At 31.2% G+C, this 27,014-nt stretch overlaps 1 protein-coding gene across 1 annotated transcript; it reads right to left on the bottom strand.

Annotated features, from left to right (window-relative positions):
- Positions 1 to 9,540: 9,540 nt before the first annotated feature.
- LOC132924312 (neuromodulin) lies at positions 9,541 to 25,429 on the bottom strand. The gene is made up of 4 exons (XM_060988541.1): positions 24,985 to 25,429; positions 14,004 to 14,117; positions 13,544 to 13,707; positions 9,541 to 11,662 (listed from the first exon to the last, which is right to left on the bottom strand). The coding sequence occupies exons 1-4, from the start codon at positions 25,136 to 25,138 to the stop codon at positions 11,528 to 11,530; spliced, it is 567 nt and encodes a 188-aa protein (XP_060844524.1). The 5' UTR covers positions 25,139 to 25,429; the 3' UTR covers positions 9,541 to 11,527.
- Between the last annotated feature and the right edge of the window lie 1,585 nt (positions 25,430 to 27,014).

The raw sequence follows: 27,014 nt of genomic DNA, 5'->3' as shown, positions 1-27,014 counted from the left end.
CAATGCAAATCAACAATTTTATATTACAATGTAAATAGTATAATATTAAATAATACCTAGTACGTAACAATATTTATATTGTATAAATAATGTATTTTTATTTTAAAAAAATCGTTATTTCTCCAGTTTGCTCCACTTTTAATATAATATATACTCGATACTCGTATGTTTTTAAGTTGGATACTTATAGATATTTTAATTTTTTTACATCAACCGATTTTGAGTATCGCTAAATATCACTATTTGTTATGTTACTGTACCCATTATTACTTTACAGTTAATAAAGTAATAAACAAAGATATATAATATTTTTGGTTCAACTTAAGATTTTAAACCTTAAACCTAAAATACCTAAATAGCAAAATAATGGTGAAAAACCCAGAACTATATAAAATAATATTAAACAATCCAATTTTTTTTTCTCGTTACATCGGTCATCATCAGAGTAACAGTTTCAATCATTGCAACCTAATTTTATAGACGTATAGTTATAATTTTAATTTTAGTTACAATTCATTATTAAAAGATTTAGTTTTATATATAACTAGAGAGTTTGCCACATTCACCAACTCTCACAGATTTAATATTATATAAAACGTATTTAAATTATTTTTTGGTTGAGATGACAATTATAATATATTTATTATATAAATAAAACAAAATGTTTATTTTAAAGAGATTCGTAATTAAAAGGAGTTATATAAAATACGTATATGGTGCGATTTCCGTTACAGTTGGGCAAATTACGAAATATTGTAATACCAACAGGGCGATAGACAACTCACTGTACTGTATATAAATATCGGTAATAACCTTATGTAACTAGTACCGACATTTTATCAATTTAATAAAAAAATGAATTTATCAGTATTTTTGTGTATGCATCAATATAATACCTATTGTATTGACGTGATGGCACATTATCGATTATAGAGTATATAGTGAGTATATAGAATACAGATAACTTTAAAACATTTTTATCATCAACATTTTTCAATTATAATTTATATTAATATATTTTGAAAGTTTAAAAATTGTATTTGGACTTTTCGGTCTAGAAGTATGGGTTCTGGGATAGTGTATTTTAATAGAAATATAAAATATACTATTGAACAATTCTCTAAACAATAGGTTTAAGTATATAACCGTATAGGTACGTGAACTGTGAAAATTAACTTGACTATACTTACTGTCTACTAAGTACTAAGTGTATTGACCTCAACTAATGCACCGTCTCACGATCGAATATTCTTATATTCTCTTTTTTTGTTTTTTGGTAAATATCGTGATAATACTCGTATTTAATATATATTTAATAATCAAGATATCGATTTGGCTTAATAATTTTACTGAATTCACAGCCGCTAACTCGGTAACTAATAACTATAACTTAACTCGCCATCTGTGGTCTGTGATAATAGGCAACTAGCAGAAGTGTGGGCTTTCAAGTAAAAAGTGAAATGCGTCACAACTGCCGTGACTCTAATTACAGTGAACCAAATTATCCATATTTTCAGTTTTTTCCTGCAAAAAGAAAAGGAGTAAGTTGTTTGAGTGATTAAAGCTGATCATTTGTATGATTTTGATTAGTATAATTTGCGATTTGATCGCTTATTATCAGTTAACGTAATTAATGTATATATACATATATATATATATAAATATATAATGATATAAATAGTTTAACTTGGTACTTTGATACAATTAAAAGTTTTGGAAACCAATTAAAAATTATAATAATATCCAATGTGTATATTAGCTACTATAAAAAGGAAACGTAATAAAATAATAACATTAATAATATTATGTCTAAGCTTATTTACATAAATCAATGTATACATTTTCAATCTTTTTTCTGTTTTATTTTTCTACTTCAATAATTTTGTTTTTAAACGCTTGAAATTTAATAATAATTAACACACAACAGGGAAAGGATATTATAATACCTTTTAGTTCTATATTTTGTGTAAAGGTATACAATACTTATTAAATATAGGTATTAGGTAACTATACCATAACAAATAACACTTGTATTTTTAGGCGCTTCAAAAGTATTATTTTGTAGCACCAGAAATATTCAAGTTTTTAAGTTTTTTTTAATTCATCTGTACTACTATGATAGATTAGATAGGCAAAATGGGTAATTACTAATTAAGAATATGTACATGTGTTTAATATTATTTATATAATATTCAATTCAATATAAGTATTTGCTTTTACCTTTAATAATAGTGTGTTGAAACATTTATTGAAATACTTCAAATACTAGTAAGAAAATGGTCAGTTCGTATCATAAATTGCATGTCTAACGAAAATATAACGATAAAACACTTTACATGATAGTATAGCGAGCTTGGGAAAGAGTTTTTATTATTAACTTGACGATATTATTGATTTCACTTACTAAAATACACTACAATAAGTTGACCTTCTTGTAATGAAACACACCCAAATTGTCAAACTATCGGTTTGAATGATAACTTTTTTTTGTATTAACAAAATGTTTAAAAATAAATTGTTTGGATATAATAATTTTAATATTCTTTTCATAGATTTTTTGTACAAAAAATCAATTATAAATTTATTAGTGTTACATAGTCAAATATTCTTTTGATACACGTTAACGTCAACTTTTAATACCTTAAACGTTATTAATATACATTTATTATTGATAAAAATAAAATATGTCACCGACCTGGTTGCTATTTATATAGTTTCTACTTGAAATTGAATCTTTTTCCTTATATATTTGATATTATTTTTAAGCTCTAAATCTAAAACCTGACGTAATGCTCATCGTTCATCATATGTTCCACCTTCGTGACTGTCTCATCGAATAACGAACACTAATAAATCATCAAAATAAACATTTTCAATGTCACCCAAAAATGCACACGCTATATTTTTTACAATATGCTTCAGTTGTATTATTATTATTATACTAAATGGAATTCTAAGTAGTTCTTAAGTTTCAAATCACATGGTTTTTAACTATTCATATTTCTGAAACAATTCAAATACAAAGATTTGTATTTTCTAGTTTTTTTTTTAATTTTACTAATAATTTATTAACATGAAAATATTATTCTGTATTAGTACCGGTGTATCCTTAATACCTATGTGTGTATATATATATATATGTATACTTGCATCGTCAACATCTCACAATGCAAATTATTCACTTGTTGTGACAGTAAGGAAGGTATTAGTTATCAGTTTATCACCAATAATTAAAAAGTCAACTATCGTTATCCATATAAATGTAATTTTAGAGAGGAAACTTAAAACATGATATTTATCAATAACTGAGTCAGAAATTATTAATAATATCATCAAAATTATCTTTAATTATTTTATGGCTTAGTAAAAGGTTACAAAAATTTTAACCCCTTAAAGAATCTGACTATATTTTCTTTATACCAGAAAAGATATCGAAGTTGAAAATCTAAAAATGCTTATTTCTTTAAAAGATGGTGCCAGATATAAAAAAAAAAATAAAATGTATATCAATGTAAAAGCAATACATTCATCGCTCCGCTTAGAATCTAAAATCATAATATGGTAAAAACAAATTTTAATTACAACACAATAAAGTTTTAAGACATTTATTATTTCATTGAAACCTCATTCTCGACCAAATTAAGGCTTACCTACGATATTTGACCTTTTAACCATGGATATTTTCAATATGAAATCATGTGAATTAAAAATCAGCTTACCATTTTTTTTTCCGATAAACAATAATATTACTTGAATATTTTTTACACTACTCAGTAAGTTTTGAAATGTTTCAACATATATTTTATATTATAATCAATTTAGCTAACACGTTGATGGACAATCGATCAATTTTACTGTTATAACAGTAATCATCTATTTGTATCGATATTGGCAATGTTAAATATTACTGCTACAGCAGTAATATTTCTAATGGTTTCTTATGGAAAAGGAAGTTGTGACTTATGTTGCCCACATTAATTTATAATAGTAAAATTGTGTACCTATAAATGAACCTTTGTTTGAAATATTTTATATTGCATACTATTATTTTTTAGTTGTTTTTAGTAATATTTACTGTTAGAGCTGTTGTAGGTTATGTTTGTTGTTAATCCTATAAAATATAATTTAACTGTTAACACTTAACAACAAATATATATTAAGTTTATGCAGGATAAAAATATAATGAAATAAAAAAAAGTCATTTGGTTTTTAATTATTTTCAAAATATTAGAATTTAGAATTATTATAATATAAAAATATAATAACTATGTATCTATTAGGTATTATAAAGATTAAGTTTAGTGCTGGGCTTCTAGTATATTGTATCAAACATTACAGCGATTTATAGTTATTACCCCGTAACAATAAATATTTTTGTAAAAATATATATTCATTACTTAGGTATGTTAGCCTATATTTCTAATAATATTTTATAAATTGATGTTTATATAATAATTTATTTTGCCATCATTAATATTATATAGGTAGACTCAGTTTTGCCAAAAATAAATTGCGTATATTATGTAGGTAATAATATTTAGTTCATTAGGTATTTATTTATTTATTTTTTTTATTTTAATACGTGTTGGGTCTCAGGAGGATAATAATTATATTATTGTCTGTTATTAACTTATAGGTCAATACCAACGTACCGTAGAATGGTGTGAGAAGGTTCATGGTATAATCAACTTAAAATTAATCTAAATATTTTTTAAATGTCATTGTTTTATTGATTTTTATGTAAGCTTGAAAAATCAATACAAGTTTCATCGTACGTTTTTAAAACTGAAATTAAAAAATAAAGTTAACCAAAGATTTACAATAATTTTTTAAAGACATTTCAAGTACAAATTTTAACGATAGAGGATATTTTTTAATACAAAATAACTGTTTTAATTATATTTTTAGATGTAATTAATAAAGGTTTGCGCGACAATAAACTTTTACTAATACTATTGCATTTTACTATATATTTTAACTACGTAATAGTCGCAATACTATTTTAAAATATTTAGCAAATTAAATTATTGCCTATATTGGGTATTTATAATACGAACCTATTCATTATACCATTCTATAGTAGTAAGTCGATATTGATTAAAAATGTAATAACAATAATTTATATAATATGAATATTATATAGAATATAATATATACTATTAAAATTTATTAAATGCTTTTGACAAAAATTATACCTATCGTATATAATAACTAATAGTAAAATAAATTATTATAATAATTTATAGCGATATATATTTACTATTTATATGAAATTAGGCTGATAAACCATTTTCTCAGAATCGTTTTTTGTACCTATGGGATGATTTATCATTTAATTCAAATTTAACACATCCGTTACAGCGACCTACTCATTTACGAGTGTACGACGTATACTCAACACCTACTATATAGCAAAGCAATTATATCTACTTGCATGCTTTATTTTAATTGAATTCAAAAAAAAAGAAGAAGAATATAAAATGAAAATATAGTTATTCATAATATATTAACCCACCCAAGAAACTTGAAACATTCCACTATTAATTATAGATATTATAAGAAGTGACGGTTTGAAAATAATTTTGTTAATTTTTAGTTACTCAAAATTTAAAATAAACATTTTAGATATTTGCATTTTTTAGTTGAGTATTGTATAATTAGCCAAAATGCTTGAGAATGTATCACAAGGTAATATAAGTAGGTAATAATTTCATAAATTGTGTTCATAACAATTTAAACAATATCAAAATTACAATTATTTTTATAATTATTTGAGGTTCAAAATTTAATAAAATAGGTTAAATAATCTGATTTACTATTGAATTAAAATTTAACTCATCCATTACTACAGGAACCTACTCAATGACGAGGTTCATTAGAAACCTGCTATACAGCAGAGGGTGACTTCCCCGGTTTTATTTATATCGTTATTGTGATTTGAATAATACCGGCCAGTTACCATTTAATTAACTTTGTATTTTTGGTATTAATTCGAAATTACTCTATGTCCCTATAATATTTTTCGACGTAGGATGATAATTGCTAACCACTAACCACAACCAATAGCTTGTGGTTAAGTGTAATTGAATTAGACGATAAACGAGGGTGGGTCATAACTCATCATATTATGCACTCACTATGTTATAATATAATTACTATAACTACCTACCTTATAACGTCTGAAGGCGAGGTACTTTATACGACCCTTAAAATGCTATTCATCTTACATAAATAAATCATTATTTCACTATTATGAATAAAACCATTAGTAAGCATGCCAATTTATTAAAAATTTCTTGGTTACTATTTTTTTTCTTTGTATTATACTATATTACATCATTATATATAATATTTTAGAAAATATATTATACTTACCTAAATATGTACCTACTATATATTGTAATTATCCGTCAAGCTGTCGGTAATATATAGGTCATGGTGGCGTGTAACTAATGTCTTACGCGAGAAAATCGTTTTATTATAATTTATAATCGTTTTATTATAATTTATAATCGTAAATTATAAAACGCACCTAATTAACTTTTACTTTCTTTTTTGCTTTCAGAAAGCTTTCAAAATTTGGCTGTTAATGGTTTTGATGGATGTATGTAGATTTTATTTCTCATGAAAACTTCATCAACGGATAAACTTTTTATTTGTATCATATTATACAAAAATTAGTATGGTTAATTTTATATTTTTAATATTTTAGTAGTAGAATTAGTAGATCAATACATTTTTTTTTAGTACACCTTAAATCATTTTTTTTTTAAGTGAATTGAATTAAATATGAATTAAATAATAATAACAAATTCATCATACAAATACTTTTAATTATATTAACTAGATCAGTCCCGATTTTGGAAAGAATGATAGTATATTGGTATTTGAAAGAACTTTCAAACGTTCAGTCCAAGAGTTTCAATATTTCATTATTTTTCGACGTGCCGTTGGATACTTTTTTTTTGTTCCTAGTTTCACGGTAGATATCCCATTTGATAATTATATTATGTTTAATGGAGAAGTCTGAATTATTACTGTCGTTTATACTTAAAATTTGTTAGAATCATACGATTCTGTGTTTATACATTTTTTCATTATATTTTTAAAAGTCCTGTTTTGTTGTTGACTTGGTTTAATTTGTATACATTTTATATCTAAATATTTTTCTTTGGTGATGTTAAAACCTGAGTACATTTAGAACGAGCTAAATGTCTTTAATAATTTGTATAGTATGTGTTTGAAGGTATTAAACCGATTTTTACGTCATTTTTATTATTGAATAATTTTGATTGTTAATAATAAGTATTTATATTTTCCAAATATTTATTCAACATCAATTTTCGGTTATTTTTATTTGATGTTAGTTGTTTATGGTTTAGAAATCCTCTATTTTCATCAACGTGCCTAAAATGTTTAAATTATTAAATGTTTACTATTTTTATTTGGACATATTGAGAGGCAATGACGTAACTTTAATATTTACATACCAACATGTAAATAACTGAATCATCGGATAAAAATACCAACGACGAAACATTTTTGATTAGAACGTATATTTCGATAAAAGAGAAGAATTAATTAAATAAAGTATAGTTCAAGTAAATAATAAGTTGTAAAAAAGTACAATACATTGACTACTGAATTGTTAAGAGCTTAAATTAATACAAAAATATGATTATTATATTTTTACAATCGTATTATACTGAATACACTCAGAATACACATCTATAGAACTATTATTTTTTTCAATTGACATTTGTTTTTATTTTATTTTTTCAACACTCAAAATGGCAACGTGTTATATTTTAAATTTACTTATCAGAAATACTTTTCATTATATTTTCGATACTAAGGAAAAATTTAAAATTCAAACGAAAATTATTATGAAACAAATTGTGTTGTATGAAAAGTAACTTCGCTGCAGTAACGTGTTACATTTGTAACGTTACCTACTACAAACACTGAAAATACGTACCTGGTACGAGTGTTACCTACTGTTTAAAATAGTATATTTAAGAACTGTTATAACAATCTAAAGATTATTATAGTGTTTTTTTAATACTATCAAAATATATTGAATTTTCTTTTTCTCAAAAATTTAACCACTTACAAAATATACATAATATATGCATTGTTAACTTGTAATAGATTTGAAAATGTTTTTTATAAAAATGAATTAATAATCGATGGTATTTTTAACAAGCGTCTAGCATATTTTTTTTATTATACATTTTATTCGCTTTGAACAATTGCTATTATAAGTTTTAACGATTGTTAACATAGCTGTTTTCGTTTTACCGTTATGTCGGTTATTCGATATCGGAGGCTTGTTAAAGATGATACTTGCGATAAGGTACCGATGTAAATTTATGTGTTTAGCTCAAAAGTTTAATTTATTTTTAGGAATAATACTATACTGTACCAACAAAACATTTTTGAAACATTTATAATCACGATAAAATATATTATATTAAACAGCTGGTTAAATAATGTTATCATTAAGAAAATTATAAGTTCTGAACTTAGTAATTAGTACTTACCTAAATAAAGTTTTAAAGTTCAATGGAAATTCCTCTATTAATCTCCTTTTAGATCTTTCCACCCACTACAAAATTTGAACTATTTTATTTTAAATTATTTCACCATCATCACCATCATTTAAACTTAGTACTTGTTAGTTGTCACTACTTCATAGTTTTTTCTTGTTCTTATAAACATTTTTTCCAAAAATTAGTGACATTTTAAAAGTCAGAAGTACCATCTGTATTCAGTTTTCAACTTGTAGAATATTAGTTATTGTATGAAGATGCTTTATGAGATCTTTTACAACTGAAAATTGTTCTTAAAAAACCTAATAAAAATAGTAAATTAATATCTACTTGATATTTTAAATCTGATATCATAGAATTTAGAATGTGATTTCTGAGCTTGGAATCACCCGTGTTGCTATTTCAAAAATAATTATGATGTTTTTTATTATCAACAGATGTATTGGTGTATTAATTGTATGATTTATTAAATCACGCAATTTAAATAATGATTCAGATCATAAAAAATTATTATGGTAGAATATGATATTAAAAATAGAAATATTTTTTGCTTACAAAAAATAAACAACAATAATTTGTTGACATTTATTAAAATGTATATTAATATTATGGAATACTGTAATTATTGCGTTGAATTTTAAAGTATTATTCTAAAGTGTATGTATATAATAAAAATGACCTTTCCGTTTAACCATTGTAAGTACTAAGTACCATACACGATGGGCACTAAATCCAATTTCCAATCAATATATAGTAAAGTGTTGACTTACACAACTTTTAAAAGTATTTCAACTACATAATGTGTTTACACGTAGGTATATAAAAAAACAAATCGTTATAAACCATTAACAACGACGCAATGTTCAGAATCTACAAATTGACATTTTTTTACACGAAGAAATTGTTGTTTTTTTTTGAATGCTCAAGGCAACAGTGATGACTGATGAGTGACACTGAGTGTGATACAAATTGTAATAAATAAACAAAATTATATTTCTAAAATACGTATATTTGAAAATGACGACTGTAAAATACTAAAATAGATAGATATGCAATAAATCGACAATACAACTAATAAAATACAATTAATAATTTGAGGATTCTGTAAGTAATAATATAAGAAAAAAAACAGAATTATAATATAATCAACAACTTTAACAACAACAACAACTATTTAGTTCAATTATTATTTAAGTATAATATACCTAAAGTTGGTGTATATTATATTGTGTACGTGTGTATAAGTGTGAATGTTTTGTTGTTGAAAAAAAAAAATCTACAATAATCAACTACTTGTTTACCTATTTAATAAATAGATTGATTGATTGATTAAAATATATAATAATAATAATAATAATAATACTATATGTTGAAATTAAATTAATTATGAAATAATTAAATGGTTAATGAAATATAATTGTAATAATAAGGAATTTATCATTTGAAATAAAAAGAAAAATAGTATACTATTTTTATTCAAAGAATATTTTACGAAAAAATTATTTTTCAATCATTTATTTTGTATAAATGTAATATATTTTTCAAGTGAGCAGCGACAATGAGTTTAAAATACAAATTTTAATTTTAAATGACCCAACAGGCAATATTTTGTTTGCCGGTGTACGAGTGCTTAAAGTGATGTTTTATAATAATGAATGTTTATAAATTTATGTAAAATTATCAAACATTTTTTCTACATCCTACTCGATTAATAATAATTAATAAATTGTAGAAACAGAAAGTTCAAGCAAATATAATTGGTTCGTTTTCGTGGATATACGTTGATTACCTACGTAGGTATTATATAAATGCGAGTTCCGTCTAAATAAATGTATACGATTTTTAATACGATGTATATATTATAATTTATAACTACAATAGTCAATAATAATAATAATAATAATAATAATAATAAATTTAATATTATCTCATAAATGTTAAAAATGTTAAGACGACTGGTGGAAAAAAGTAGTTATATGAAACGGTTATGACAATAAATTAATACTGCAGCGTTGGAATAAACACTGTGCAATATAGAATTATAGAAGAAAATAATTGATATTACTATTCCTTGAAACGACGCATTATAAGCTCCCCTAAGCTCAATGTAATAATAACCCTCGTCATTTTCGTGATTTTTAATTTTATATATAATTATTATTATTTTGATTACAATTACGTTTGATTATTACGTTCTGGTGGGACACAACGGTATTCATACAATTATTATAGCATTATAGTACCCTGCAGCTACCAAATTTTAGTTACAATACATAAGGTAGGTATATAATACGATATACAATATCGACTGTAGTTTATTATTTTGGTAGAAACTCCAGAAAAGTATTTAAATTGATGTGCGTGTTTTAAAATATATATATTAATAATATTAATAATAGTAAAAATAATAATAATAATAATAATTACACATTGATACGAATTACGCGTTGGTCACAATCGAAATAGTGAAAATGAATATAATATTATGAATGTATTATTAATATAAGACGAGGATGGCGGAAAAGGAATGTTATTAGCTTACTTAATAGAAAAAAAATTGAACGATACTTTATTTAATTAGTTACATAATATAGGTATCTAATGCTGTGGTTTACGAACCGATCGACATAATATTATGTTGCTGAATCTAATAAAGAAACTTGTCACGACAGCGTTGGAAAACCTATATATAATATTGAATGTAGTAAATGTAATTTTAATAAAACGTTTCCTCTCCTACATCCGCAGTGAAATAAAATAATATTACCAAAAATTACTATGATGACGATGATAATAATAATAATAATAATAACAACCACTGTGGTGTAGTTGCAATTGTCGTATTATGCTGAATTAACTCGTCCGTCCTCGATAGATATTATTATTATTATTATTACCGTATAGCGTTGTTGAATGTAAGAAAAAAAAAATAATATTAATAATAATAATGGAAATTTTATACAGCAGCGGCGGTCCTATTGCTTGTTATCGATTGCGTCGTCAGCCTTCCGAGCTTTGTGCCCGCGGAACGATGCCTGAATCTTCGTGGCGGCTTTGTGCAGCTCCGGATCGGCCAAGTCCACGTCCAACAGCTCGCTTAGGTCCGCGTCCTGTACACAACAGTTTAATGGATGTGTAGTACATTTTATGGGCAATATCAAAATAAATGGGTTACATATCATACGGTCGACGATGATGAACGAAGTATGACAATAAATTATTATAGCGCGTGTATAGGTATAAATTGTAAATTTTCTGAATTGGTCGATGAGATGGCGAATCAATGATTTCATTCCAATCAAATGGGTTTTTATACTGCAGCCTAGTGCAACAAACTTTTTCCGAGAACTTATTTCCACGCTGGAAAACAACCTTCAATGTTCCGTTACATATACATTGTGATCGCGAGACGCCGTGAAATGCAATTCAAAAATTGCAGAAAAAAAATGTTTATAGCTCAACTTTTAACGCTTTTGAATTCTATGCAGGTCTAGAAATAAAAGTGGACGAGTGACGCATTAACCATAAATCTATGCATATTAATATAGAGTCTACTCTCTATTTTGTTTTTGAACGCATATCATATTATATAAGCGACGATTGTAATACATTAGGGTGTTCCACTATTCAATTATATTATATTTTAGATTCAGAGCGTACATATTGGTTTTTATGATTAAATGATAGGTATATGTATTTCGTTCTAGAATATTTGTTTCGAAAAACACTTTGTGGATTACTATAAAAGTTTCAACCGTAGGTAGACGGTAAATGTGTATAGACAAGTAATTGAATCTGTATTTTCTCTTTTAAGATGCATTTATTTAATATTCTAGTAATTTTAAACACTGACAAAATCCAAATATATTTAGGTAGGAGCTCCTCCCAAAATTGATTTTGTATTATTACTATTTTCAGACAATGGTTTGACATTTTAATTATATTATTTCTGCATTGCTAATATATGTTGTTCAAACGTTTATTGAAAATATATTAAAACCGCCAAGTAAATTAATATTAGTGTGTTTGATGTATTATTAATATGCAGAAAATAATATCACTGCTGTTCAGTGTTATTATTCCTTTATTCTCATCGTGTACATTTCTCATGTCACCAACATATCAACCAATTATTGTTCATCTTTACATAACAATAAAAACCTCTAATTGAAATAGAAAATTAACATTATTTCTCGATATAGAATATTAATAAAATTATGGAAATGTGTTTGAATTTTGAATGTTTCTTAATTAGGTTTCGTAGAAAATAGTTTTGCTAGGTATTTAAAATTGCATGTTATTTAAATAAATAAAAATAAAAATAACGTTTTTTTTATATTAAAATATCTTGATTCTAAGAGCAATATTGTAGTTAATATAAAAATGTATTTTCTATAAAACGTAGAGAAAAAAAATATTTATCAATTTTTTATAATTATTATTGGACCACAGTAAGTAAGGGAAATTTACTTTTGCTTATTCGTCTGGAATTATAGATGTATCAAACATATTAGCTGTTTCAACCCTAGTCAAATTCTTTGTCTCATTATAAGACAACGCAATTTTTTTTTAATCTATATATACCTACATATTTATGATATACCTATGTATATTTTTATAACTTGTCTAAAAATTATATAAAGGTTCATTTATAATAAATAATAATATTGGGCAGCATAATAAAACGTAATATAATATAACCTTTTACAATAATATCGTAAATTATTATCCTCAGTCTCTCTTGTGCTTATATAATATTAAATATATTTTATATTCGTATAATTATTGTAAATCTTTATGTACGCATCGTATTATAATTTGTCTCCTATATATATATTATAGTCCTATATTATAACATTATACACTACAATTTTAAAATGAACTTTCCCGTGCCAACTAATGTTAGTTTTATATTATGATTAATAAAACATTATACCGTTAAAATAATATCTTACTCTCGCATATAAATAAATAATATTATGTATTTATACCTTGTTTATGTCGACGTTTTTCAATTGCGATTCGAGAGTCTCGTCTTTAGAAGTCAAAGCAGAAGCGGTAGCGCCACCAGGCTCATCTTTTCCGCCAGCTTGCTGTTTCCTAGTCATATGACCTCGGAACGAAGCTTGGATTTTGGTCGCGGCGTGACACAATTCTGTTTATAAATACATGCAATACAAATAAAAAAATAAATAGTTTTCGCGAACACATATTGTATGTGTATGTGTGTGCGTGTGAGAATTGTATTTCAACAGATTCGAAATAAAAAAAAAAAAACACTAAACAAAAGAAAGAATTTCCATTTATCTTGTAATAAATGCACACACTATTCACATAGTATGTCACTCGCACATACACACACACAAACGCGCGCACACAACACGACAAAAGTGTGCGTGCGCGCGGAACGCATTTCGTTTATGTGTCCTCGGGGGTTCGATTTTCCCTTACCAACGTCATCCGGCCGGAATTCCTTTTCGAAATCTACTTCCTCGGATGTTTTCATCGTGTCGGAGTTTTCTTCTTCGCTAACCGAACTGGTCAAACTGTCGCGGTCTCCCGAATCTATATACACACAAACAGAATACGACGTAAATTCAATTACGATATACGCTCTCCCTTGCCATGATATGCACGTAAGTGTCTATGGGACAGGGGTTAGAAAAAGCCTCCTAGTATAAATCATGTCCACATCAATATCTATCGCAATGTATTAATTTTTTTTCTTTTACCTCCTGCGGCTGTGCAGGAGTTATTAAAAATAAATTTCGATAAAAACATAATCGAATATAAAATAACATATTAAAGTATGTAGGTAGGACATATAGGTACTAATATTATATGTTAACGATCATTTCCTGGGATCATCGTGCGAAGATTGGAAATTTATAGATTAGTGCTGATTAGGTAATCAATAGTGGTGCGAAATCCCACTAGTAAGATTTTCGTAAAAAAAAATTAAGGGCTCAAGCTCCCATCGATTTAATTCTCCATTTGCATTAATAATTTAACAATTTAATAGTGATATTATGTATTGTAATTATTTTTCTACACTCCAAGTCTGCAAGCGCGGACAACTATATATACTGCATAAAACATATTTTATTATTATGTATTTATGATATATATCTACATGCTTTTTAGATCATTTTTATGTACATGGTACACATGCATATATATGTATATTGTATACACAATGGCGAGTATACTGCAGTATTTGTATTGTTGCGCACAGCTAAATATAAAATATCGTACAAAGCTGGTAACCCAATCATCATTAAACATTTAAAACGTGTATAATTTGTTTTAAATGTAATCCATTTTCGCTGTCCTCCTCTTCCCAACTTCCACTCACATTCACTATCATCATCAGTCGGTGGTATTAAGCAGAGGGCATTAACTCAAAGTGGTGTGCAGCGTGCGCAAACATTTTTGGCAGATCCCGATGTCCTACTCCTACATATATTTTCAAAATGACAGTCGTATACAAACCGCTAATATAGATCGGAAGAGGAACTGCGCAATGCATTTTTAACGAACTTTTAAATCCTCATTACGCTATGGAAAATTATACATGTCATTAAAACTTTTGGAACATAAGTACATGGCTATACAAATTACATACACAAACCTATATAATATATATATATGTGTGTGTGTATATGTAAAAGTCAAGTAATGTTTAATTTCAAAACATGATTTATGGGATTCGCATATTATATTCTACAATATTGTTATTTGTTTTGTATCGATTATTTGTTTAATTTGACATTGTTCACATTTTTATTTCGGTCATTAAAACATGTTTGGGAAACAAAAAAATTGGAACGACTTTCCGCTTACGACCTAAATACAATAGGCCACGAAAACAATACAATACACGTTGATACGCCACTACATTTTATTATAGTGTTTTAGTAAATAGTGAATAATACGCAAACGTCGCAAACGCATTAAAAAATCAAAAAGTACAATAATAATTAAAATACCGGAGTGAAAACTTTTTAAAAATTATAAAGGTTAAAAGTTGCAAAACAAACAAAAAATATATTGTAAAATAAAAATGCATGATGAATAAATAATGCATAATATAGTACATAGATTAAATACATATAACACTAGGTATTAGATATTTATTGTACGTATATTTATGAATACAATTTCAGGATTTAATTCACTCCCGAAATATAGGTACACGATAAATATAAGATAATATAATAAAAACAAAAAGTACATATTTAATACCAAAAAGTATTTGAATACCTTTACTCAAATACTCTTACTCAAATACTTTACAAGGGTGCATATATAAATATATATTATATATATTATACAAATACAATATATATAACAAATTTACACACCCCATGTGTGTTTTATATTTTTATACCATAACCCATAGCTGTTCCGTAGATACCATCATTTTTGTGGGATTTTATTTATCCCAAATGCTATTGCTATTTGCTATATAATAAATATTACCTATAGTTTAAATTTTTGTTTTGGTTTTTGGCACTCAAACTGTATATTTGAAAAATGCTAACAATGAGAAAGAATACTCGAGGAAAAAATACTTGACAAAATAAAATACTCGACTTCTTTTTTGTTAGTAGATAAAATGATAATAAAATGAACATAAATAGATGAACAATAAAAACATGGGTATATAATAATAATAATAATAATAATAATATTAAAAAAATGTCTACTACACTATATAATATATATATGACTTTTGAAAGGGTGGTGTTGAGAAGGAAACACTGCCACACTGGTATATCTGTGCCCTACATTTTTTTTTTAGATTCCGCATACAGTAGTGCAAATCAATGCTCCATTTCTCGTACCCTTAACTGTTTTATCATATTCTTGTGTCTTTTATTCTTTTCAGTTTGTATGCCTTTTTTTAATCATTGGAACTGCTTCTTACAAGAGGATTTTTTTTTTATCGGTAACGTCCATCTCATTTGGCTCGTTCCAGATTACATAAAATAGTAATTTGCAAATATTGCAGTTATAATTTTCCAAAGCCATTTTGTCAACTAATAATAACAACAACTACTATAATAAAGTCTGGTTAAAACTGCAGTATAATATACGTCATAATATGTACTATACCTACTATTATTCGTATACAGAGTATAAGACGAGTACCTAAGTATACGTAGCAATATTGCAATAAATATCATATCACTATATTTTATTACTGTGTGATTGTTTATTTCATTTTAATACGATTTTCTTGGTTTGTTTTTTATGCCTACTGTGCAAATTTTGAGTAAATCTAAAGTTGATTGAAATTATTAAAAGTACAAACTGGAATATCAAAAATCATACAAAAAAAATTACGGCCATCGAAGCTAGTGGATGATAAATTGAAATATTATATAATATGTTTATGTTTATAATTTTTTTGTCAGTATAAAATATTTTCTATGGTGAAGATTTCAGTAAAAATCATAATAAATAATTATTCCCGGGGGAAAAATCTCGATTATAAAGTTTTCAAAACAAACTTATTTTTAATCCATCAATAAAATTATTTTCGCCTGTATGAAAATACGTCACGATGTAAATCGTTCTCACAAGTTGTGCCAATCTATGTATATATATATATATATAGGTGTATTGTGAACCATCAATCAAACAACCTTTCGTGCACAAAAAAAAAACAATTTCCACTACTTGTGCAATAAGGTCGTTACTCTCAGAAAATAATATAATATTGTCTTTACAAGTTTGTATTTTTTTAAATTTTAAATCCACCCCAAATGTTATTTGTAATCATTTGTCATGAAATGTATTTATTTTATGTATTTCGTTAATTCAATTATATGAAATCTTAAAAGCTCAAAAATATTTTAGTCAAACTGTCATATATAAGCTATAAATAATAATAATAATAATTTATGAAAAAAAAAATAATAATATGACATAATTATTAACTCGATATTTATACGGTTTAAATATGTTCATTCTCGGCAAGTTCATGAGAGTCAACTGTTTGGAATTAATTTGAAAACTCACGACATCTTTATATACTAACAAAAAAAGCTCCAAAGAATTGCCTGTAATTGTATAATTACAACGTTATTAAAAACTAAAAAAAGCATAAAATAAGCATCAATAATACTCAATGCTAGTTGATATACCAAATATTGTAATTAGCTTTATATTTTTACGGGATTAGACGTACAATTTGATAACTCAAACTGTCGTAAAAACCAAATTAAACCTAATACGAGTTATATGTATTATACCTACCCATACCCGCCTAGCCTGGGCATAAACGAATTAAGTTAATATTAACTTTTAGCTTTTTTTAAATTTAATTTTTGTTAACTTTGCTTTTAACTTAATTAATTATTATTGAAAATAATTTAAAAAGTAATGAGTTTCAATCGAATTCAAGTTACGTGTACCTATTCGTAAATAATCAAATAATAAATATAATACAATTATAAATTATTGACTAATAATATAATTCAAATTGCATTATAAACAATAATGATTAACGAGAAATTAAAAATTCGATAACCTAACTTTATTAAATAAAAAAAAAAAATTTGAAATAACGCCACTGAATACATTGCATAAATTAAAATTCACGATGGTTGCAATATTTATTGTTCACACGAGCCCATCGAATGTATAAGTAGGTAATATTATTGTATCAATAAACTTAAGGTTAACTGGAAATTGCGTTGTATTAGACTTATATAGACGATTGTGCATGAATGGTGTAATATGTGCATAATGTATATCATGATGACAGTCTAAGTGTAAACCAACTATAGAACCGTTTTCACGGAATACTAAAAAAAAAATAAGCTCTTCGCCCGTCTACGAATTATTATTATCATTATTATACTGCAGCAGCAGTCAGCCAGCCAGCTATTGTACTTGGCGTTTCCGCAATTCGCGTTGTTCGCGCGGGCAATTTATTTCGCGACGGGCGTAATGTATTTAATATTTATACAATTGTGGAACTACGCTGGGCTATATAATAATATACATATACATATATTTGTATAGGATAGGTGTGTGTACCAGCTATTATACGCGCGCATACGGCGCCATTAATATTATATTATTAACGATTTATCATCGCGATTCGCGACGTGTATATATAATGTATACAACGCAATGCTTAGGTGTAATTTGCAGGGTACCTTTACGTATGTACGAAATATTACATCATATTTATCATGCAAGTGTGTATGTGATTTTGTGGTGGGTGTGGGGAGGGTGTGGGTGTGTGGTTGGTGGATATACGTCAACACGCCGCTGGCGGGTCTTTTTGTTTTTCCGAACCGGGGACACCCCTTAATAAATATAGTTCTAGAGTAGATGTATATTATTAATAATATATGAATTAATAACATTCTATTCGGATCGGTGTAAAATATAATATACTGTACCTATGTATATATTTTACATCCTTTGATGTGGTAAGTAATATTTGTATAACGTGAAAGGGAAAATATTTATCTTACATATATCACCTATAGACTAATAAGTAACAATTTTAGTACTTATAAGTAAATTATATGAAAGATCAACAGAAATTTAATGAAGCACGGTATGTATGTAGACACCTAAGGTTACCAGTCACTAATTAGTAATCACCTCACACCGATTTTCGTTTCTAAAATTCCCGGGCCCATTTTTAAGACCTGAACATGTCTGTCCGTTACCGCCACGGATTAAGCCATATGTTACACATATTATACGACGCGAGGATAATGAATACTTTAAATTTTTAAGTACAAAATATTATGTAGTAGGTAATATTCGAAAAAAATATCGGCGATCTAGTGCGGTTGACGGCATTGGGTAATTCGAATAATAACGAAAAACGAAAATTCTAATTATTGATAAATTTCCAACTAGAATCGTAATAAATAATAATAATAGTAATAAATTGTAAGGTTCTTGTGGTGCAACGGTGATTTGCCATTCGTACCCGTGTACACGGTTGCACGTAAAAGTTTGCACAGAAAGAATTTTCACCTTCAACGCAACTAAGAAAAAAAATCGACAACAAGCTAATTAAACTTTTTTCGTAATGTAACCCTCACTGCAGAGAAAACGTCCGGTTGTGGGGGGGAGGTTAGGGGGAGGTAGACGACGACCCGAGTTTTAAACTGCTGACGTCTGCGTGCTGCAGATAAAATATGCTGATAATATGTTCGAATACATATTATACAGGAATAAATAAGACAAACCACCACCACCACCGCCAGCACTACTGTACGGTTCGTCGCGGGACCATTGAATATAAAGGAAACACTATACTATAGAGTATTATCATCGATTCGCATATTATTATTATATGCACTACTACAGCGTAAAACGTCAACTATGTACGCTCGAGAAACGTTTGTTTTTTTTTTTTTTAAACTTTTTTTTTTTCTACACATTATGCAAAAACGAAAAAGACGTCCCCGATCGATGAAATCCGCTGCCGGTTTCGAAGGATAAAGGAGGTCAGCGCTGTGCGCGTCAGGTACAATGTATATATATATATACACAACGTTGTAATAAAATAGATGGCCGCGGATACGAAAAGACGCGCGCATAATATGTATATACAGTGGCGGCGCGATTTCCGCTCGACGCGATTAACACGGCGACGGGCAACGCAGATCGTTTTCATTATTATAATTAAAACCTATCGATTCGGCGGAATAATTTTTGTTCGCATCGACTGTTTCGACGGGTTTTGTACGAGATAAACCGCGGAAGGGGCCCGGTGGTGCAGCTCATCGTCTGTACAGTATCGGCCGCGGTTGCTGTTCAGTATTATATACGCGTCGGTTGTTTGCCTGTACGTAATAATATTATAACACACCCTAAGCCCATATACGCGCGCGTTTTCGGTGTATATTTTTCGCGCTCCGATTCACCCCCCCCCCCCCCCGAAGTATACACCTATTTTAACGGCATATACGAAATGATTAAATACATATATATATATATAGTCGGTATGTATAATATAATATAGGTAATATATATATATATATATATATACGTAATATGTGTTTCGGAAATCGACGTGATTACTTGTGACGGACAAAGCCATCCCTCCCGATCGTGACCAAATATACCTATATATATATATATAGATAATACGGACAAGACAAAATGGTGAGTTGTTGCGGATGGACGAGGCCGCGGAGGGATAACCGGAGACGGTGGTCGGTCGGGGGAGAGAGGGGGGGGGGTTCTCTATATAGATGGGATGTATATGTGTGTGGTATCTTTGTGTGTGTGTGGTGGTTTTCGGCGGCGAACTGCATCGATCGCGGCGCGCGGTAGTTAGGTCGTTCGCGGGGGGTGTGAGCGTACGCGCGAGGGCGGCCCGTGTCGGTCATTGGAGGTCATCAGGTCGCGCGTTCGACCAAGGCCGCGCGTCACCTTCTCGGCAATTATATCGCGCTATACACTGCCACTGCTATATGTGCACTGCCATTCGCCGTCGTGTTTACTACCTATATGTATACATCATAATAATATCATACACACTATGCGATACATGTATATTACCATCTCTATATCATTATTATTATTATATATATATATATATATATATAGTCGTGATATTATACATATATAATGGGCACTTAAACTATGTGTACTTCACCGTAGAACGGCGACTGTACGCGTAGTATATTTACGTATAACAACACTCCGTCATACCCGTCCACCCGCCAACTCACATCACCGGAGGAGACTCCACCCGCGTCCGTACATGAATATATGCGATCTCGTTATTATTGTGCCATATATGCAATATATATATATATATATATGTATACGCACTTTGCGCGCGTAAAAATATTATATTATGCCCATAGACCTTATACCTCATAGACCTAAGTTCTACGATTATACCTATAATAACATGACGATCGCCGTAAACGCGGATGTTGCAGCATTATGCACCGTACACAAACGATATTAGCTCGCGGAAATTTCTTACGACCCGCTAGTCCGTACAGCGTTGAACGTATTCGCTTATGCCCCGGCTAGGTCAGACGGAGCGGTGAACTCGAAAGTATTAAATAATTATAATAATAATAATAATAATAATAGTTAGTTACTACGTTCTGCTCGGAGCGACCCCCCGATGATGTATAGTGTATCCCCTATACCTATATAATATACAACGTTATCAAGTTACACTTCGGGACTAAAATATATTATGATAATAATAATAATAATAATAATATATAAATTACTACGGTAGGGTCGAAATTGCATTTTAATACTACCCAGCCAACCGACCGTCAAGATGATAAAACACTCTGACCTTTTCGATACATTATATGTGCGCGCCTTTCACGTTCGACAAGTTTCCCGCAATCGCGGAGTCGTGTATATTTATGTACACCTATATATATATGTATATGTATCGAGTTGGCAGCCGAGAGAACGGGGTTTTATTATACTGCGGCGGTACCTTCCTTTCCCCGTGTATACATATACATATACTTATTGCCTTTCTTTTTATATTCGTCCGAAACGCGCCTTTATTTATCGGTATACATCGCCGCGATACAACACAATATATACGAGTTGCGAGACGTGCAGAAATGGAAAAACTATCCGAGTGGCCCCGCGAAATCGCCAAATCTCAACAATACGCCTCGGTCGGCAGCGGGCCGTGTGGGATCTGGTGCCACCTCGCCTCGTTGCCGCCGCTAAATAATAAATTACCATACACTCGGATACTGCAAAGTTTGCGGGCGTCACTGCGGCACTACAATATAAATTCGCCGCGTGTATATATACCGCTGCATCGGCGTCACACGGCACAACGGTATACAAAAAATAATATAATATACAGTGACTATATTATATACACACACACACTCACATATATATATATATATAGTGTATAATTTATATATTATTATATTTACTTATATTTTATGTGATGTGTATAAACAAATGATCCCGTGACGTAGTACAAGTCATAACATTATATTATATACTATATAATACCCGACAATGTTTAATGAGATGACAAAATGATGATGATGATGATGATAATAATAATAATAATAATAATGTAACGTATGCGGACGAGACGTCATACGAATTGTGAAGTGGTTATTATTAAAATAATATATACTTACGTGCGTGGGCGCGTGAAGTGGAGATGCGGTGTGACGTCCCGTGCTACTCTGCTGCAGGTGTAATATGCAGGTACTCTATATTGCGCGCGTGTATATGCGGTTATATTCTATTGAAAAGTGTAGAACGTCGGCGGACGACTGCGCTGGCGGTGGATGTTTATTATATTATATTGTATTGTATACAGTGAAATGTAATAAATGATCGAACAAATATATACAATATTTTTATTACAATAATAATATATTAAACTCTGCACGCAGGTGGTATGGCACAGGTGTAAGCCGTGCGGCGCGTTCGCGGTCTATGTGTGTGTGGGTGTGTGTGTGTACCTGTGCGGTACACAACGGTTTTTTTCTAAAATTTTATTTTTTATATTTTTTAACGTATCGTAATGGGTAATGCTAATATTATTATTATTATTTATTATATATTGGTGATAACAACACGAACAATACGACGGAATATCGCAGTGCAGTGTTATATATGTTGTTGTTGTTTGGTCGTTTTAATAGAAGCGATTTCGTTTTGTAATAATATAATAAAATTAATATTGCGATGTACAGGCGGGAGGACGACGACGACGGCGGCCGACTGTGCGGGGCAGTCGCGTGCGGAAAGAGATATTACGGAGACGGACGCGGCGCGCTGTCTGGTCTGGCAACGGCGGCGGCGACGGTATATCGGTGTCGGCGGCGGTGGTAGTAGTAGTAGTAGTAGCAGCAGCCGTAGAGGAGAGTTAGTGGAGAGCGTACCAGAGTGCCGTCGGTGACGGTGGCCGGCGAGCGTATGACGGCGCGGCGGCGGGTTCGTGCGACTATATACCGCGGCGCGACGTGCCCCGCACGTTGTAAAACGTACGGCGGTGGCGGCACAGAGCGCAAACGCCGCCGCCGGTCGAGCGCGTATATATTATTATTAGGTACACACATACATATATACATATATATATATATAAAAGCACTTGTCCCGTGTGCGGGTGTGTGTGTGTGTGTGTGTGTGTCGGAATTGAAAAAAGCTGCGGCGCGGCGGGTGGAATATATGTATAATACCGTTCGCTCGCATATATATATATATATACGAATAGCGTATATGCGGCAGCGCCGGCGCCCCTGACACTCCCTGGCGGCGAGGCCGAGCAGTGCGCGCCGTGGCGAGTCGCCGGCCGCCCTCGTCGCGCGCATAATCGCTATGATACACACCACCGCCACGTCGTCTCGGCGCGCGCGATCCCCCCCCCCGCAACCACCGCCGCCGCCGCCTCCGACACCACTGCCGCAGCGCCAGGGACTCGGTCGTATATACAATAATGCGAAATCGCGTACGTATATATATATCGTGTGTGTATGCGAGTCGTACGCCGCATAGGTATGCGGAGTATGTGGCGTGCGTCGTACGGGCCCCGCGCCTCCTCCCCCCCATAACCCCTCCACTTCGTCGCTACTCGTCGCCCACAACTCCTGTCGCGCGGCATACGCCGCACACACGGATAATATGCGAGAGACGTGTATATATAATATACGTTTCCCGTAAACTATTATTGTAGGTATAATACGTGACGTGTTCCACGACTCGGCTAATTAAGCGAGACATAGAGAGAGCATTTGCGTCAAACCGGCCAAATCCCTCCGCAGTGTTCGCCGCGGCATTCGAGCCCGACAATTCGGTCGTTTACATTTTATTGTTGATTTATTTTTTTTATTTTTTTACGTAATCCGCTTATGACCGCCGCCGACGTCGACGACGAACGTCTTGTGTGCGCACCGTATAACGAGTTTACTCGTATATATATATATATAATATAGTCCCCCCAAAAGTCGACGTGTATTGTATTACTCTGTGTTTACGGTTCTTTTGTGTGCGTATACAACGTCATAATCATATTATTATACATGCGGCGGGCACGATTTATAATATTGTAATAATTATATCGTATAAAAAAATTGTAAATATACCTACACGAGTGACGTCGCGGGACGGTCGTTAAAAACAGATTAGTAAAAAATATATAAACATGACAACGACAACGTCACGCGACATAATCACATAATAATATAATATGCTCTAAATATATACATCACATTCGCTTATGATACGCGTCACGTCTTAACGATATCGTCCGCGGGTACACATATAGCACCGCCAACGAGCATAATATATAGTAATGATATATTATGTACATATATTGTTGGTATATAGTACACACACGCACACACGCGTCGAGACTGAATCGTCATCGTTATTATTTCATTTTTTTTTTTTTGATATTTTCGAAACGTCGTCCACTTACCGTCGCTCAACGGTATCAACAGCGTTTTGGCCGCATCGGATTCGGCGGCCGACGACAATTTGTCGGAGACCCCTCCTCCGCCGCCGCCGCCGTCCACACCCACGACTCCTCTGCCGCCGACGGCGCTTCCGTCTTTGCTCGGGTTACAGCCCATGGTGACCGCGGTCGGCCGCGCTGCAGCGCATCACCCGCGGTGGTCCTTGTTCCTCACCCACCGCCGCCACCGCCGCCGCCGCCGCCGCTGCCGTCGTACGACCGGACCGCATCCGAAGTGGTGCACCGCCGGCGCCAAGGGTCGTGCGGTCGCGGTTACGGCCCCGGAAAACGAGAATGCCGCGCCGCGGTGCTGACGTTGTGTCTATATGCTGCGGTGTGTGTGTGTGTGTGTGTGTGTGTGTGTGCAACTCTCGGTGTCGTCGCGGCGTGTGTAACGTCGACGTACATCAACCGCCGAGTCGTAAGTACGGTTTGCGTGGGTATTGCTGTGCAATAAACGACTACGGAGCGCATAGGTATTTCGGTAACGGACGACGGGGTGAGTCGTGAGCGAGTGGCAGAGAGAGAGAGAGAGAGAGAGAGAGAGACACGGAGTGAGTGAGAGGCACGGACGGGGAAGGAGCGAGAAAAATCCGCCGCGGCCTTATTACTATATATGTACGCGTATAAACCGAGGAATATATTACGGCATAATACGTATATAATAATATACAAGAACGGCAGCGGAGCAGGCGTACCTATTTTTTAGGGTCGCCCAACCCTCTTCGTCCGCAAGTGTTTTCATTCACTGTTTAAAACGTGTATATATAATATGTGTGTGTGTGTGTGTGTGTGTGTTAAGGTACGGTAAGTATACCTGTACAGTATGGTCGTTATGCTTCGCCCCCGTCTTATATTTTATTTATTTTTTCTAAAAAAAAAAAAAAGACGAAAAACGCACATCGTCTACGACGGCCGTCCGCGCCGTTTATTACACGGGCAGGTTATATAATATTATATACGTATATACGCGCACGTATACACATAGGCAGTCTGGAATATAAGCGTATTAAGAGGTCGGTTGCCTACGGTAACGGCGACAACAGTGGCGGCAACAACAGTAATAATAATACTAACAATAATAATAATAATAATAATAATAATAATAATAATAATAATGTATATACGAAATTAAACGGGGGCTGGGTATATATAATAATATGGACATTTACTGTATATAGAGCGGCCGACCGGTGTGTGTGTGTGTGTGTGTGTGTGTGTGGAACGGGCAGAGCGGGAAGAGTCACTTCCGCCGCCGCCGTCGTCCGCGGAGTATTTTAATGTGCACACTGGTGCGCGTACCTATATAGCTATACTGGACGCCGTCGGTTTTTTATTCGCGTTCATCACGCATTCGTTAATGTACATCAACCCTGAACCCTCCCCCGGCTATCGTCGCGTACATGCCGGCCGCGTGGGTGTATATAATGTGTAGGGATTATATATGGCGGAAGAGGCAGGAGATGCGCCGCCGAGTTCAAAGATTTTTAATCTGTCCGGTGTTTACTATACATATTCGTATCATCAATATGTAAACGAGTATAAATATATATATATACACCGCAGAGTTATTAAAAATTATCAAATTCCATTTTTAAAACCGTTTTTATAAGCCGCAACGAATCGCATCGAAAAAATATTCCATACAAAACATATGGATTCTAGGTTTTGTATGGAATATTTAGGTCCTTGATAGGTAAACACCAAATATTTAAAACTATTCGTATTATTTACCTATATGTGGGCTAATGGCTATGTATAATATGATACGTTCGGTGGTCAGCACTATACCTAAATACAAATTATAAATGTTATATACCGTGCGAAATAAAATAAAATACTTAATAACGGTATTTTTAATGTGTTCCAAGCCCAGTATTATTGAATTCTAAAAAAAAAGCTAGCATTTACACAACTCGCCCCAAGACTGTCGTTATCCGTTCTATGGCAACGATAGTTTTTCTAAATTTTACGTGCCCTAAGCCTTCATTGGT

This window comes from Rhopalosiphum padi, chromosome 3 (assembly GCF_020882245.1).
Source record: "Rhopalosiphum padi isolate XX-2018 chromosome 3, ASM2088224v1, whole genome shotgun sequence".
Taxonomy (NCBI): Eukaryota; Metazoa; Arthropoda; class Insecta; order Hemiptera; family Aphididae; genus Rhopalosiphum; species Rhopalosiphum padi.
The sequence above is the reverse complement of the archived record's forward strand: the minus strand, read 5'-3'. Positions and strand labels throughout refer to the sequence as shown.

Coding starts and splice junctions, on each gene's coding strand:
- LOC132924312 (XM_060988541.1), bottom strand. CDS start 25,138: ATGGGCTGTAACCCGAGCAAAGACGGAAGCGCCGTCGGCGGCAGAGGA. Junction 13,708..14,003: donor ATTCCGGCCGGATGACGTTG/GTAAGGGAAAAT, acceptor ATTTATAAACAG/AATTGTGTCACGCCGCGACC. Junction 11,663..13,543: donor AAAACGTCGACATAAACAAG/GTATAAATACAT, acceptor TGTTGTGTACAG/GACGCGGACCTAAGCGAGCT.